Source organism: Monomorium pharaonis, chromosome 5 (assembly GCF_013373865.1).
Source record: "Monomorium pharaonis isolate MP-MQ-018 chromosome 5, ASM1337386v2, whole genome shotgun sequence".
In the NCBI taxonomy this organism is placed as follows: domain Eukaryota; kingdom Metazoa; phylum Arthropoda; class Insecta; order Hymenoptera; family Formicidae; genus Monomorium; species Monomorium pharaonis.
In genome coordinates, this window is record NC_050471.1 from 7,765,823 (window position 1) to 7,783,130 (window position 17,308).

At 33.2% G+C, this 17,308-nt stretch overlaps 4 protein-coding genes and 1 non-coding gene across 5 annotated transcripts in view; 3 read left to right on the plus strand and 2 right to left on the minus strand.

The window, feature by feature from the left end:
* The first annotated feature begins 231 nt into the window (after window positions 1-231).
* Window positions 232-2,675, plus strand: LOC118645642. Its single transcript, XM_036287113.1, has 4 exons — window positions 232-1,199; window positions 1,447-1,699; window positions 1,846-2,011; window positions 2,199-2,675. The coding sequence occupies exons 1-4, from the start codon at window positions 976-978 to the stop codon at window positions 2,594-2,596; spliced, it is 1,041 nt and encodes a 346-aa protein (XP_036143006.1). The 5' UTR covers window positions 232-975; the 3' UTR covers window positions 2,597-2,675.
* Window positions 2,676-3,237: 562 nt separating this feature from the next.
* On the plus strand, window positions 3,238-5,178 carry LOC114253721. Its single transcript, XM_028192822.2, has 4 exons — window positions 3,238-3,748; window positions 3,969-4,299; window positions 4,377-4,548; window positions 4,614-5,178. The coding sequence occupies exons 1-4, from the start codon at window positions 3,575-3,577 to the stop codon at window positions 4,843-4,845; spliced, it is 909 nt and encodes a 302-aa protein (XP_028048623.1). The 5' UTR covers window positions 3,238-3,574; the 3' UTR covers window positions 4,846-5,178.
* A 155-nt stretch (window positions 5,179-5,333) lies between these two features.
* On the plus strand, window positions 5,334-7,510 carry LOC105830803 (leucine-rich melanocyte differentiation-associated protein). The gene is made up of 4 exons (XM_012670415.3): window positions 5,334-5,620; window positions 6,330-6,557; window positions 6,754-7,144; window positions 7,315-7,510. Exons 1-4 carry the CDS (start codon window positions 5,552-5,554, stop codon window positions 7,392-7,394), a joined length of 768 nt encoding a protein of 255 aa, XP_012525869.2. The 5' UTR covers window positions 5,334-5,551; the 3' UTR covers window positions 7,395-7,510.
* Trnap-agg lies at window positions 5,336-5,407 on the minus strand. The gene has a single exon. It is a non-coding gene; the product is annotated as a tRNA-Pro (tRNA).
* Window positions 7,511-8,135: 625 nt separating the features above from the next.
* LOC105830793 overlaps window positions 8,136-17,308 on the minus strand; it is a 54,443-nt gene continuing 45,270 nt past the window's right edge. The window contains 8 exon segments of the mRNA XM_012670378.3: window positions 8,136-11,354; window positions 11,632-11,843; window positions 12,140-12,372; window positions 13,086-13,247; window positions 13,344-13,446; window positions 13,956-14,077; window positions 14,079-14,144; window positions 14,472-14,614. Coding sequence (XP_012525832.2) covers window positions 11,200-11,354; window positions 11,632-11,843; window positions 12,140-12,372; window positions 13,086-13,247; window positions 13,344-13,446; window positions 13,956-14,077; window positions 14,079-14,144; window positions 14,472-14,614 — 1,196 coding nt within the window. The 3' untranslated portion in view covers window positions 8,136-11,199.

Here is a 17,308-nt window from a genome sequence, read left to right on the forward strand (position 1 = left end):
AAACTTGGAGGGATTCAAACGTAACTTTTCTCTTTTTCTTGTTTTAAAAATAATTTTTTGTTTACAAAAATATGTATTTTTAGGCTCAAAAGACTTTTTTTTATCATTGGCACGCGGAATTCAATTTGTAGCATTTATAATAGTAATTAATAATAGTATTAATGAAATTAATAATAAGAAAAGCAAATTAAAAATAAGTTTGTAAATTAATTATTGAATGAATTTATAAATCTAGTTTTTTTAATTTGAAATTAATATTTATTTTTAATTACATATATATAGCTTTTAATATATTTAATTTAAATTACAGTTAGGAAAGAATAATTCAAGGTACAGAACAGTCCAACATATATGCTAAAAAACATATCTTCACGCAGATTTTTGAATAAACGACAATGAAGTTATTCATAGATCGCAACCAAAAATTTTTTATCAATCTTTCGAGAAGCGATTATAACCTACTTTAGAGTAAAGAAACAAATATTCAGTATTGTACGTTCGGTTTCCAAAATTGATCGGTAGTATTACGATTTAATACGATGTAATGGATGAATTTGGAAACACATGGCAGGAACATAAATATGGCACCTGTTTGTGCTTCTCGATGATGGGCGGTAGAAAGTTCCGAATCTCGGTAATTATACACAATCGACGAATCCTTTAATCAGTTGATCCATCGATTTGTTAAACAATTGTCTTCCCTATTCGACGTATGCACGACGCAACATTTGCTTTTGTGATAAATTTTTATAGGTAATTATAAATATAATACGAGAAAAATGATATCGTTTCCTAAAAAATCCGTGTAAAATATAAAATAAACGTCTACTTGTGTGTGTGTGTGTGTGTGTGTATCTGCATGAGCGCACCTATCGCATACAACTCGCAATTCCATCGACTAATTAGTAGAACTTGTCTCTCGAGGTGTGCGCAATTAGCGCCTCCCCGGAAGCGGGCGATGCGCCCATCGGTATTATGTCGGCGAGGAGAAAATGCTCGACGATTTCCGGAACGGAGGACTCCAAGAACGCTTTCCTTTCGCGACGAGATAAGAATCCGATTACTCGACACGCTTCAACGGTACCATCGGATTCGATTGATGTCGCGAGGGATTTGTGCGCAATACTCGAAAATGATCCTTTGCGAAAACCCAGTAATATCGAAAGCGATGTAGATTATTGCGGATTTCCATATTACAGGTGGTAATTTCTTTACGTTTCCATTAATTGCAAATGTAAAAATGTAACACAAAACTATGCCCATTAATTTCAATTAATTAAAAATATTACTTTTACAAATGAAATACTTGATTAGTTTGAGTTGGCGTACTTATCTATTATTATTTTTATTTATTTATTTATCCATTATAAGTTTTTCTTATTTTATTAACACATTTATAATAAAAAAGAAAGAGAATTGTTAGTGGAAGATTGACTTGCGTTACAGAAGTAATAGATCAGATGGTTTTCAAGATGCCGTTCTGGTCAAGGATGTAGGAGTATCCTGCAATCTTTTAAACAAAAATATAGTCGAGCCTGACATACCGATTTCAGGGGTTGAGAGCTATCTTGTTAGACAGCTCAAACTTGAGTACAATGAATTATCAAATATTACAAAAAAGCTAAATGCATATACTAAAGATATTTTGAGTAACTTAGCATCGAGACGCAAAAGAAAAGATCACATTCTTGAAAAATTGGTACAGAATTTAATTTGCCTTAATTTAAGTAATTTTTAAGAAAAAAAAATACGTATTTATCTTTATTAATCTTAAGAATTTGTTGGCGAGGTAGTTAATAATTAAAACTGGTTATTGTAACTTTCTCCAAGGAACTTTTATTACAGCATGTAGCTCCGAAGCATGTAATGGCATCACAATGTACAGACGAAGTAGGAAATCCCTGCTTAAAATTAAGATTTCGCGATGATGTGAAGAAAAAATGTAGATCATCCACTATTGATTTAAACAAAAGTTTCATTAAAAAGGAAATTGTTAAAGAGAAAATGCATGGTATCATATCTGTTATATAGCTACAATAAAATCATTTTGTATATCTTTATTCTATTTTATAAATAAAAGTAAGAATTATTATTATTAATACTTAAATAAATACTAATATTACTGACAAATAATAAATTACTATTTACTTTAACACGTAATCTTAATTGATAAATGTAAACTCCATATTTCACCGTAGGGAATAGTAATACGGAAAAGCGATGTGCGGAGTTTGATAAAGCTTTCACGAAAGGATTCCTCGAACTCTCGTCGAAATGCAGTGGCGTGTTGCTTCGTAATTACCTGATAAAGAAGAGAGAGAAAGTACCTAGCAATGCGTTGAAGGCATATTTACGTAAAATTGAAAATTTCTCGCCATCTAGTAGCTTGTGCATGGATCGTATGTGCAATAAATCTCGCGAATGCTTTTACATGAGCAAATGTAATCCTCTGGTATTCACCAATTGGCAGGAAATATCCAAGCGTAAGAGTTGCAAATCCAAAAATGCGTTTACCGCTAATATTTCCGACGAGTCGCGACACAGAGTAATTGACACGCAATCGGAGAAAGCCGGATTCAAATGCGGATTTGATTAATTATATCCTTTGTTAAATTATTACTTTTTATGATATTTTTATGATATTGTTTTATTGTTTTTTAAATATTTGTATTATTAATTATTATATGTGTATATGATACATATTGATTTTTATGTGTCAGGATATATTTTTAGCAAAATATAAAACAAATAATGTATTTTTGTACGCGTTTTTAGTGTTTTATTATTAAAAATAAATTTAACGTTTATTAAATAGTAAGTTATCTTCAAATTGTGAAAAATATTTTTGAATTTTGAAATTTTGATTATAATTTATGATCTTGAAGTTCAAGCTTTCCCTCCAATTTGAGAATTATTGTTTTCGAGATATCGATATATTCTCGAGATACGATATATCGTAAAAGAGCTAGTTGATTAATTGAATATTTAACATATAAATCCATATCAAAACATATAATATAAATTTTTTTACAAAAAGCGCAAAGAAAAAAAAAGATAGATCTGAATCTAGTGATTATTACATTATTTTAATTATTTTATCTTGATGTATTAATTAAAGTGCACTTCCAACAACAAAGTAAGTGCAATGTATGCCAATCGATACATATCGAAGTGGGATATGTGATGGACCGATGGACGATGGACAGCGATAGTCGTTGTTCTATTGCCAATCGATACATATCGAAGTGGGATATGTGATGGACGATGGACAGCGATAGTCGTCCTATCGTTTCATTACTATAAGTTCTAGACAATATCGATTTAAATAATTACATTTTTTAAATTTTACATCTAAAAAATAATATATATGTAGGTTTATATATAAATTAATATATATTATAATAAAATACACATTTAAAGACAATGTATTATAAAAAAATAATAATGTATTAAAGAGGAGTTTAAAGAGGTTATGTGATAACCTATATCGTGCAATATATAACCAAAAAATTCAAATTTTGTAATAAAAAATTTATTAGTTTTTATTGTTACAATCGGAAATTGTAAAATAAACATGATTTCGGATTACTGTGGGCAGGGCAGAGTTTGGAGAAACCTTAAAATAAACGATGAAGATCACGCGATTTGTATTACGAAGGAAAATGAGTCGTGGAAAGTTTTTTTAACAAATCTAATAGAAATTTGGACAGAGATTTTAACGGACGAAATAATGTTTCACAAATGTCAGGTATACTCATATCGTCTTAATTACTTTAAATATATATTTCTTATTCTTTAACAAATATAAATCATAAAAAATATATGAATTAAAATTTATTATGTAAATAACGAGAATATATTTTGCAGATTATTTTTATAATAGAAGAAAATATTCTCTTTATTTATAAAATAAATTTTAATTTATATTTTATGTTATACATATTTGTATGCATAATGTTAATTTGCAGACCATGAATCCTCTTTTAAGTTTTGAAGCTTTCGACTGGAAGCAATTGGTGCTGGATATGCTAAATGATATCCCTCAATATGTACACAAAAACATTTTAGAAGTTACTACATATCGAATAGAATTGCACAAAAAAGAGAATTTCGGAAAACTGAGGTTTTCATTGGACCTTCTCAAAGGGACGCCAGAGCAGCTTTGGGAGAGCATCACTATGCCTCTCTGTTTGTCGTCAATGGAACTCATGCGTCGACATCAGATTCTGCTGGATCTGGTGAAACAGAAGGATGAAGAGATCGCGGAGTATAAAGCAGAAGGCGCGAAGTTGATTCGGAGTACGCGTTTCCTGCAAACCGCGCTATATGTTATTACTTTTTAGAATTGAAAGTAAATCGTTATTTATATCCTGCAGAATATATCGCTACGAAGCCATTCAATGAAGAATTGTTTCACATTGATGATGCTGGAGCGGCTATAACTGATTTTGTAAACACTTTCCAATCTGTGCTTCATTTTTACAATGAAATATACTTGCCGAAATTACATGTGAAACCGGAATTAGAAGTATCTTTGAATAGTGCAAGGTACAATGAGATATGCCACAAAAAATGTATCAAATATTTATGCTACTTTTATGTATTTATTTTAGTGGTACTAATGGTCTCAAGATTGATGAGAATGTTCTTCCTGATTTAAGAACTGAATCGGTTCAGTCGGAACAGAAGCAAGACGAATTGACTAATGACGAGCAAATGCATTCAAAAGTTGAAGAATGTAAAACAAGTCCTTCGTCCAGCAAAACTCAAATTCTGAGAATTAGTAACACATCTCACACGATACATAAAGTGAAAAAGAATAAAAAAACCTTGAATATTTTATAATGTAGCGAAATGTTACATTATCAATTATTAACCAAATATTTTCTTAAATTATAATTATTTTAAAAAATTAAGTAAGTTTCAATTTTAGATTTGTTATTTGTGCTGTTATGATATGTGTTACATATGACTTATGCTAGTTTTACACGTGTGATAATTGTATAGTTGTGAAAAATGTTTATAAGAAATGTAAAGAATATTTATATTATATTATATAGAAATAAGTTTGAAATTTAAAGGCTAAAGCATATGAGACATATATGAAAATGAAATAAGACGTAAAGACAAAAATTAATAATCTACATAAAATTCAATAAAAAAAGAAAAAGAATACAAAGAAGGTACAAATTGTATGCATTAGTAATCCATCAGAATAAACTGAAGCAATTATTCTATTAAAAAATGAAATATATTTTTAACTTTTTTTTTTTTTAATTTTAACTACTATATAAAGTTCTACACGAGATTAAATAAGAATAAAAAAATAAAAAATGGGCTCGTCCGGGATTTGAACCCGGGACCTCTCGCACCCTAAGCGAGAATCATACCCCTAGACCAACGAGCCGTGTTGTAGATGGTTTTTCAAATAAAGAATATCACTCTTCAATACTATATAATAATGCGTATACACTCGCACACACGCATTTACGCATAAGCCGTTATCTATATCTTATTAACTGCGCGATAATTCTTTCGCGATGCGTGGCACATGTCCAACATGGCGGGCTACGATCAGCAAGACTTCAACAGGAGTGCGTTGACGCTCGCTAGCGGACGGGTAATCGTAATCGCTTTACAATTTTTATCGGCATGCACTACATTTAATCGATGTATACGTCACGATGCGCATTAATTGATAACGCCGCCGTTCTCCGTTTTTCGGCTGCACTCTTTTGCACTTTTGGCTATTATAAAGTGGAGATGGAGAGTACGCGGTCAAATTTGGAAGAAAAAAAGAAGTGAGAAAAAAAAACGTAACGGAAAGTGCAACTAAAATGAATAAATCTTGTGTTTACTGAAAAGAAATTGACAGCGATTTTTTTCTTTCTGATACGGTTGTATATGTGAGCCACTTGTATAAAGAGTGTATATCAAAGATTATTTCTTTATGCTTGTAAATGCCTTGATCTCATTTGAAAGTTGATTTTCTCTTAAATAAATATATGATAGGAAATTATCACTGAGATGGCAGTATTTTTATCTTTTATCTTTGTAAGAAAAGCCTTTTTTTACCAGAAATCAGAATAAGAATACTTTAAGACGAAAATTGAGAATTGAGTGCTTTTGTAACTTTTTTTACAATTAAATGTTTAAGAGGCTGAAATTTGTGATAAACATTGTGGAAAATAACATTAGAAGAATTAATCGGAAATTTATTCTGTAAAAGCTGATTTTGAAAGTAATTATAACTTTTTTCATAGTCTTTACTTTCTTCACATATTATTATTATTTCTTCTACATTTTTATTTATAATGTCAATAATTTAGGCATGGTACACCGGTCAAAAAGCGGAAAAGGTTCCTAATGGTCTGATTGGAGTTGTTGGTCACGATTGTATAAGCTTGGATCTCTCCTATAATGAATTGATCTCTATTTCTGGCGTGAAAGATTTTGAACAGCTTCAGGAATTGATTCTGGACAACAACAAACTCGAGAATCTTAAAACGCTATCGCGCATGCCGACATTGACCACTTTAAGTTTGAACAATAATAAGGTTTGCTCTACTTGAAGAAGTTATAAAATTATTATGAGAACTGTGTGTTTCTTTTTTCAAAACGAGATTTATGAAAATTTATGGAGATATTAAAAATATTTCTTTTAATTTTATTAATTTAATGCTGTATTTTTTGTGTTAAAGACTACTTTAGAATTATTAAAAATGTAGAAATTAAATAACTCGTCCTTTTTAGATATCCAATATCGACAAAGCCCTCGATAGGATACGAGAATGTTGTCCCAATATAGAATATGTGAGTCTCCTGGGCAATCCCGGTTGTCCCGATCAGCTGACCAATCCGACATCCACCGACGAAGACGATTACGAACGTTATAGGTTGTATGCCATCCATATTTTACCTCCCAGTCTTCGCTTTCTGGATTCCCGAAAAGTCACTCAGCAAGAGAGATTGGACGCTAGAACTCGCGGCAGGTATTCCAAGACGATCAAGCTCGTCCCGGAGTTGATTCGCAAGTTTGTACCCAACAATTCGACGCATGCCAATAATGAGTTCGATGACATATACTTCAATATTCATTACACGCCGTTACCGAGTTCGTCACGCAATCCTCAGGATCACAAAGGTGTATATAGCACGAAATCACATTACGAAATAAATTTTGACTGAAAGTTAATTTTTGATATGTGGGATTGTATTTAAAAAGACTACCTTTTAAAATTGCCAATTTACATGATTACAAAGTGAATAATAAATACAGCAAATTAATTACTAACGACAAATTTTTTATGTTAGGTGCGTATGGCAAGTGCAAGTATCGATATTCCGGCAAGAACTCAGAAGGCAACAGATTCATCTTGAACAACGATCTTTAATCGAATACTTTATGTTTTTAAGCGTATTAAAGTATCATTTTTCTACATTAATTAAAAATTTTTCCTTATTCGATCATAGTTAAATTTTTTTTACTCATTTTTCTAGTTAAATATGATTGATATGGAAAAATTGATCATTTAACAATATGAAATTCGTTTTAGACATATTGATGTTAATAAAGTCTATCGCGATAGCACATGATTAATATTATTAATTTTAATAATGAAGACATACATTAATATATCACGTAGATATATAAAGATATATATACCAACATTTATATCATGATAACAAATCATGATTATATTTTAATTTGAACTGTTGAATTTCAATATAAATGACAAAATTTACTTTAAAATAAGAATATCCATATAAATAATGCACATTTAAAATAAGAATATCCCTATAAATAATGCACATTTTTAAAAATATGATTAAAAGATTGCGATATTTAATTTAAGAAAAAAGCAAAATTATGCAAAATAGAATTACTTAATTATATCATTACATAACATCGAACATGAAAATAATTTTACAATTTTTTATGCTTTATACTCTATGCGATTCGTACATTTTCTTTAATTTTTTAAAGATGAATTTCGCAATATTTGATGTATTGTATTAATTCATGTATTTTGCCCTCGCGAGAGTAATGTGCTTTCTCTCGATAATTGTCTGATTTTTATAACTTTTTACAGGAATTTATAATTTTTTATATAATAAATGAATCGTGCGAAATCTACGAGTAAACGTATAAAACTTTTATTATCATGTACACCGACGAGCGACATATAAATAGATGTCTGATTTGCTAAGTTTCAACATTACATTTTATAACATTAAGTACTAACTGGACTAACATACGTAGAGTAATTTAGAGGCTCTATCGGGATAGAAAACGCAATGGGTTAATAAAATCCTCGAGTCTCTATTGGTCCGTAAATGCGTACGACATATAATTATCGCAACGACACTAAGTTCAGGAATGTCGAAATCTTATATAACTATGTATATCTCATAGAATTTATGTTAGTTAATTTAAGACACACATATTGACCCTACGAAGGATAGTTGAATTAAAAAGAATTCACATCAAACTTCTATTGAATTTACAAATTCAATAAATACATACTCCTTTAAAAGTTTGACACGTTTCACAATTTTAAAATTTATTTTTTTTTATTTTTATAAATCGCCTTCAGGATATAAATCGAATAAATTGATTTGCTTTTAACTTAAAAAATTAAATCTAAACCAAATTTCTTAACTTGAATATATTTTTTTTATATATCAGAAAGAAAATTCGAAAAATTTTAAATAAATTTCTAATACGGATTGATTGCACCTGAAGAAAGCGGATTCTTTTCTAATTGAAAATTTTTAATTCATCTATCTTTAGCCAGGGAGTTTACGCATCACACGAATCTCTACGTTAAAGGCAGTTTCACAGTTCCCTTTCGTTAACCCTGTTTTTAGGAAGAGAGACAGAGAGTCTTAAGAGATAATAACGACTTACGATGTTATACTCATAAATAATCAAAGGTATAATAAATCAATTAAGTACGAGTTCATCAGTTCGGACCTTCGATTTATCCTTGAACCTTCGAGAGCCGTCGATATATTTATAACACGATCTAGCGGTGCATCTCGCGCCAAATGCATGACTGACTGTATCGAATATCGGATCAGAGCAGTTGCGTTTAACGCTAAATGGACGACACAAAAAACGGGTCGCCGCTGAAACGCACACCGCGAATACGAGCCTTTTACAATCGTCCTAAAATTCCCGGAGGAAAAGCTTTTATAATTTTGGAAATGTAATTATGAATGGCGAGTTTCTCTTCCGGGAATTTCAGCGGCGACGGATTCGACGTTTGCATAATACACGTATATACGTATAAATATAACATCTACAAGAGTGCGTTTTCGTTTAAATTGCTCGAGGAAGCGGTCATATTTAAATCCCTTAAATACACCGTTCCTTCACTCGCTCGTTCGTTCACTCGGGAGACTTGCTCGTTTCTAATTGCACACACTGGAAGCATCTTTCTCTCCAAGAAAGGAAAGTGTCCACAACTGTTGTTCAGACGTTCCAAACGCTGAGCTTTTGATCCTATTTCGTCCGATCCGCTCGATATTGACGAAGAGAAGCGAATGAACGAAGGAAACGTATCCTTCTTTTATAAAAGACCTGAGTTCTTCATCGCGTATACATTATTATCACCGTAATGTAATCTCCTATTTCGATGAAAGTTTGTTGCGGATTAAACGGTGCCATTACACGATATTAATCAAACTTTAAAATTGACAATCTCAAAATGTAAAAATATAACGTGGTCCCCGTCGTTCATTCGGTCCTCACAAAACTTCTTACGTTCGTACATATGTAATGCTATTACAATCTTTGTAGTGATTATCGAGTAACACACAGCACACTTTCGTAAAGTCTAAAAAATTTTTAACTATTTTTGTGTCGGATTCACTTTCGGACTTTTTTTTTGGTGAGGTAGAATTTCGCGAAAACTACGAAATACTTTGTGATTCAACGTTTGGAACTCGGCAAGAGCTTATTTGCCGTTTCTTCGCTGCGAAAAGCGTACATATGCACGCGTGAATATTAATAATAATCTTGCCAGTTGTTTTGGACGGACGCACTTTTGCTTTCCATCTCGTTGTTGGCGTTTTAGAAATCTAACAATACTTTTCCTAGAATTCTCGATGCTTCAAAATATTGCACAAATTTTAATGACTCGCATATCTGAGACTTCACAATCACAATAGAAAGTGACAAGAAAGAAATTCGAAAAAATAAAAATGTACAAAGAGTTACACAAAGATGCAGCTTTTAAAAAGAGAAGGAAAATATATCTCGCTTTGATATTATATAATTACTGAAGTTATAACAATTTTTTAAAAATGCAATAACATTAAAATTAAGTAAATTGTAATCTACTTTTGAAAAATATCAAGAAAATGTATGATTTCGCCACAATTTTTAATATTTGGCACGTCAAAGAGTTATATTAATGTTACGTTGTTACAAAGCTCAGCTTTGCGTAAAAAATGGGTTAAAAAATAAATTAATGAAAAATAAAGAAAAATCTAATAATGTTACTTTCCCAATTTATGTTCTAATATGCAGAAATAATTCATTTATATATTTTAATTACACTTTGAATAATATTTCCTTAATAAGAACATAATTTTTAATTTTTTTATTAAATATATTATATTCCTTTGAATCGTTAAATTTTATCCTAAGCAAATTAAAAAGTCATGAAAATAACGATTTTAATTTCCATCTAAATATCAATTATTATATTTTTGGAATAGCCAAAGCGAAGCAAGCATCTTGTGTAACGTGTTCATGTTGAAAAAATTTCGCGAAGAAATTCTAAAGCACGATTTATACAGAAATTAATAACGGGCAATATAGAAATATGAATGGACAGCCCAAAATAACTTAATACATACAACTGTTATACAGGATGTAAAGCTCAGAACCGACAGTAACGTACACATCATCGACTCCAGGCTAAAAATCTCATGAGCGATTTTTGTGATTGACAAAAATTTCGCAGGAAATTCTTACTTATGCACATTCAGGAAGATCAGACAAGATTACGTTGCTTCCGAAGGCACTGATTATTTGTTCGGAAATACTATTTAAAATTACGTCCGTCATTAGCACGACGCTTTTAGAGCTATATACAATTGATTTGGACTAAATCAACTAAATTTCCGAATTGTTTCTCTCAAAAATAAAAACTGGGAAGAGTACGCGACATTATCATATTGCTGCTTTTAAGTACCATTGTTCTTCCCGTGATTGTGCAAGTTCGGCCTTAACGTCACTGCACCCTCGACCCAGAAATTCGGTCTCTCAAGCATGTTCTGCCAAAGAGACAATTCGCGACCAGTCGCGTCCATCCAATCTACCGGTTTTCCATAATGCTTCCCTGAAATAAAAATTTACACTTGTACTGCATTGCTGAGAAAAGATAAACTAAAAAAGAAATCTCTAAATCATTAAATTTTTAGAACTGCATTCAAAGAAACGATATTTTATCAAATAAGTTTTTACAGACTCTAAATCTTTAGAAATTATTATTTATTTCATCTCACAAGTATCATAAATCATATTAATAAATCTAATTTATGATCGATTTGAGAAAAAATTAATAATCTCAAAGTGTAATTTAGAGTAACGTTAAAAATAAAATTTTATATACGCACCGGTGCCGAGATTAAAACGAACGCCGCCAAGGAATTCGTTGCTAGCGATTCGATCATGGTCCCAGACCGTCAATTCTAATCCACGTTCCGCTAATTCTTGTAGACTAACGTCCTTATAGATGAACGTGTGACCCCAAACTGGCGAGCCGCCAGACCTACGTACGACACCGGTCTTCTGTTTGCCGGATCGTCCTTTATCGGGAAGCAAATAGCTGAAAGAGATTATACAGTGTAATAATTTTCTAAATGTTAAACACGCCAAATTTTCGATTTAAACAAATAATGATATAGAACAATAATTTTATTAATTATAATCATAATACTATACATATGTATTATTAATTATAATTATAAATACTATACATATGTATTATTAAATTAGTATACCGATACACGATATAAAGTGTTGAAACATATATTAAAAAATTTCCATTTTTATCAATTTTATTTGTTCATTGTATGCAATAGAGATATTAGCATACAAAGTGGAGGGTGCGGGAGGGTATACCTTTTACAGAAGGGATCGCAGGTGCCTGAGTTTTTGCCGCGCGTCTGCAAATTTCTAGCCTCCTTGACGAGCACGTGCAGCGCGCCGCGGCTCCAGTTCTTCTTCGCTTTAGAACTGCCACGTTCCACGCCGTTTTCCCGATCGCGTTCCTGCTGAGCTGGATCCGGCGGAACAAACTTCAGGCCGACGATTACCTCACCTTTGTATGCGACTGGATCGTCGAACGGTTCCGTCTATGAATAATTATTATTATACGTGACGACTCGCGCATTCTTTTTTTTTTTTTTAAGTTACGTAAATGAGATTTCGAAGAATCTTGTGTAGATTGGGATTTAGAATTTGGCCCTTGAAAGCAGAGGAATTTTTTTCGCGGACTTTTACTATCAAGAAACAAATATTTATCGGAGTCTTTTTAGTTAACCATCAGAAAGATGCGAAATTTAAAAAGAGCTTAAACAAATCCTATTTAATTTGCTCTAATTTGAGTTTGATTTTATTTATAGTTATATTTAAACATTATATTATTCTTCTGATTTAAAACACAAAAAATTTGATAAATTTGATGTATTTGATTATATTTAAGACACATATTATTTCTATAAGAATACACTTTGCATTCGTATGTACATGCGCTCGTATCGAAACACATCTAAAGCATTTTTGAAGCAGCTTTAAAGTTGTAGCCTGCATTTCTATCGGCGGAAAGAATGAAAAACAACGTTTTCTGCTGAATGCACAGTGACGCAATCTGCTAAATGCGCAATGATGCAATCCATCCGAGGCACAATGAGCAGAGACTTACTTCACACGGAAACGATCAAAGATTCTAGCTTTACAATTTCGAGAGATAACGCTTCTCAATTTCGCGCAGAGGAAAAGTCGAAATAACCGTGATTTTCGCTACCTTAATTTAGGTATAGTTATAATTAGCGGCGAGCGCTCTTACCCTTTCTTGAAGGGGATACCAGTGTGGCGTCGGATCGTCGAATATCTTGTTCTCCAGCGGCATTCGCACCTCGCCGAGGAAATCGTTGCGGCCAAACATGTCCGAGTGCCAGACCGTCAGCCATAGCGTTCTCGTCTCCAGGCCACTTAGGCTCATATGGAACTATAAAACCGTGCGATGACGAAACATCGAATCTCTAATTGCATCATGCAAACGAGCATCGGACATCCGTGTCAACCTCACAGTTGGACAACTTACCTTTAACGTTTCGTTGAACTCGGGATTTAACGTGTGCTTCTTCACCTTCGTCTTTCTTTTGCCGCTTTTCGACTTGTCTGGCAGCAGATACACCTTGACGTATCTGCATGGCGAAGGAAGGTAAAAGAAACACAAAATTATAAAAAGCTAAATTCCATATCGGAAAGGACGATTTTGCTGAAGTATCTAAAAATTCGTCTATAGGTATCAAATCTAAAAATAATTGTATTATATGAACTAAATATCAAAATAATTATGAAGAATGTTCAAGCACGATGAACGATGCTGCAAGAAATTGTGACATTCTAGCAATCAGCTGAGGCATTCCACATAATTATTTTTGTAGTCTAACAAAGTTATTTTTAGATCTGTGTATCCGTCCAACTAAATTTTTGGAACTTTAGCAAAATCGCTTTTTTGTGTAATTTTTTTCACGATACTGTCTTATTATAAATAATAATAAAAAATTTTTGTAAAGAAATATAAGTTACAAATAAGATTGAGCTATGTGCTTTTGCAAAGAAAAAAGAAACAAAATTTTTTCATTTAAATCGGCAAAAATTAAATAGTACGGAACACATATATTACGATAGTCGTAAATAAAATACTTACGGATCCGATCGTTTGCGCTTCACATCTACGGGCGCGAGGTTCTTGCATCTGGTCACGTGGACCTCGAACGTCAGATTTTTGTAGTCGTATTGCAAGGCGAATTCTACCTCACCTGTGACTACCTACGGAACGACAGCAACGTCCCTCGCCCGCACCGCTGTATACCGACGCCATCGAGTCCGAGCGTGCCTGGAATCGCGAGAATTAGGGTCGTGAGGACTTTAGAACGGCGATTTCAGCGTCGTAAAGTACGCGTCGTTCTCCGGCGTGAGAGAGAAAGAGAGGGAGAGAGAGAGAGAGTGCTTGTCTCTCCCGTTCCGTTAATCCAGGCGAAATGCAACACCGCAATCTGCTTTGCGTTAAATTGCGATAATAGGTTTCTCTCGAAACTCGGAAATGAGAAGGGCATTGGGTTCCAGCGAAACACGCGACTGCGTCTATAATCTAACATCCATCATTCATGCACAATAGACGAAAAAAAAAAAAAAAGATTTTTATTAGTAAATCGTAACTTACCCCGAGGCTCGACAGAGACGATCGAGTGCCGAGATGGCCCGGATCGATGTCGTCCATGTCTAGGACTGTATGACTAGAGCCTGCTCGTGATCCTGCTCCGATAATCGGCGTGCTGCATGCCTCTGACAAACTGCTTCCGTCATCTGCGATAATTCCATCGTCACGAGGAAATTTCATTAGTCAAATCGATTCATATTTCAGTGTACAATTATCAAGAGATAATAAAAATGGACATTCGAGAAACGGAATTTTCGTGATAGCTTCAAAATAAAACGATCACTGGGGAACAAACATAGTTTCGAAAGTTACGTTAAGTTGATAAATATTAACTAATATAGTGTTATTGTTGGGTTAATTTGTCTTGTTAGCTCAGTAATATTTTTATGAAAATTATAAAATATAATATGTAATAATAGTCGTGCTTATAATTGTTTTTTTTTACTATTTATATTTTTAAGATTATAAGAATTAAAATAACATAATTAAAAATCGTTATTTTAAGTGATTTTTTATTCACGCGTGAGTTTGCTTATATTTTTTGCGCGTAATATATATTTTTTAAATTACATTCATATTATAGTTTAATTAAAAATAATTGCGTTTAAATTTTTCCACACTCGTACAACTTTGTCAAGTTTAAACGTTGAAAACGTTTTTAACTAACTTATTGTAATTTCGGGAATATTCATTGCGGTCACTTTTTGCTGTCCGTATCGCTTCGAGCATTTAGCGAAGATACTCGCGTGGTATCCTAGCTCCGAATCGCTTTGCGACACTTCCTTCTCGTCATTAACCAACGGTGATTTCTCCTCCTTTTTTGGAAGAACTGGCAGACTCCCGATTACACGCTTCATTCCACTGCCTAGAGTTCCACTGGTACACGAAGACTTGCTTCTTGAATTTGAAGTATCGATAGAGGAATCATCTGTGTAACTTGTCAATGAAGTTTCTTTGTTGATAATAGACGTCAGAAACTCGTCGTCTTTCGACACCTCATAGTCGCGCTTTGTCAAAGGAATTTCCTCCGTCGCAAGTTGATCATCATTTTTCGATTTTGCAGAATCGATCAATGGAATCTGCGATCCGATGATGGATTTCATCTTCTTCTTGTCCATCCCGTTCGCGTCGTTCGATTCCGAACGCGAGGTTTTTTCTCCGATGCAACGAGAACCGCAGCAGCACTCCAGCAACCAATTCGAAGCGAGATACCGTATCATTTTGGAATCTCGAGTAGAAGATTTCTTGAAAGTCGAATAATGAGAACCCTTTGTCATCCTTTCGAAATTAACGCAACTTGTGGTAGATCTGTTGTTCTTGCTTATTGCAGGCTAATCGTCTTCATTTTGTTTTCTTGATCGCCTCGGAGCGAGTTTACGAAAGTCAGTGTAGATTGATAAGAGATAATACAGTTTCACTACGTTGCGCAAAGATGGAAAAGGTTTTAGCTGTCCTACTTCAATGTTCGACGATTTTGTATATTGAACAAATAAAACAATTATATGATATCTTTAACGATTTAAAAATTGAAGATGATAATAAAACAATTAGTAATATTTGATATTGATATTTTATAACGAATAACAGGAAGAAAAAGCCAAAAGAGCTGTGATACGGAACGAAACGCTCGCTACACTGACGGACTTGTCATTTAGCCATTCGTTCGTCAGCTAAACGGAACAGCAACGATAATTCTGATTTTTGCTTCCTGCCTTTTCGAACAAGTAGCGTGCTAACAGCTTCTACATTCAAGGTCCACCGTCTGGCGAGTTTTGATAACGAGTGATACGATAATTGTATACGAGGAAGTTACAGAATCACATGTGAAGTTCCTAATGTTAAAAAAGAAACAATATTTTAATGGCAATACATTTTTTCTAATTTCTTTTTTACTATGAATATAAATCCTTACAATATATATTTTATTTTTTTTTCCTAAAGTAACGAAACCCTTTCTTTTATTTTTTTATCATTGCTAAATTGTTAAATAATGACTTCACGATCGTTTCTACGTTTCTTGCAAACACTAATCGAAAAATTGCACGCATAGATCTGCATTATATTTGCGAGATGGTATGCAAGTAAGTTTTAATAAATCTTGTGAGAAAAATAAGAAGGACAAACATTTCCAAATGTTTCCGTCAAAACATCGCGTTACGAAAACGATATTTGCTTTTCCTCTGTTCGAGGATAATCGTTGTTGTACATTGTGCTGAGTAACGTCGGAGTAGCGACGACAATTAAGTGTTGGATAACATCGTTCGCCGATAGCCAACGTGATAGTCGTTGTTTTGCGACGCGGTTTAATCGCGCTCGATAATATTCCCGCGATAGCAGAGAGTCGGATGCACGCGAATTGATTCTGCGGCTTTTGTAAATAAAATTTAGTCGAATGTGTGCCAAGGTGAACGGTATCGAGGTATCTCCGCACTTCGCCTGAGAAAAATGACTTTCATACCAGCTGCGCTCTACTCAACTGCGACATCATCAGTTAAAGAAAGTTCGCTGCAACATGACGCAGGTGTATCTAAGAATTCTAAGAGAAGCCTTTTGCCACCTTTCTTCACGTTTAATTATATTACGTCGCAACATTATTGCGCATTATTGTTACGCAACGTTCTTGTTCTAATTAAAAACGAACGTTTTTTATTCCATTTCTTTCCCCGGGTTCTAATAAACGTGTGCGCCTCCGCTAATTAATTTCCTGGAGAGTCGGCATGCGTATTACGTTTCGCAATGTAAGCTCAATTCGTCGCGGGGTCCACTGTCGTCGAATATTAAGATTGAGTCTCGTAGACACTCCCGCGTGGTGTTCGTGTCCCACGAGATACACAGTTGGG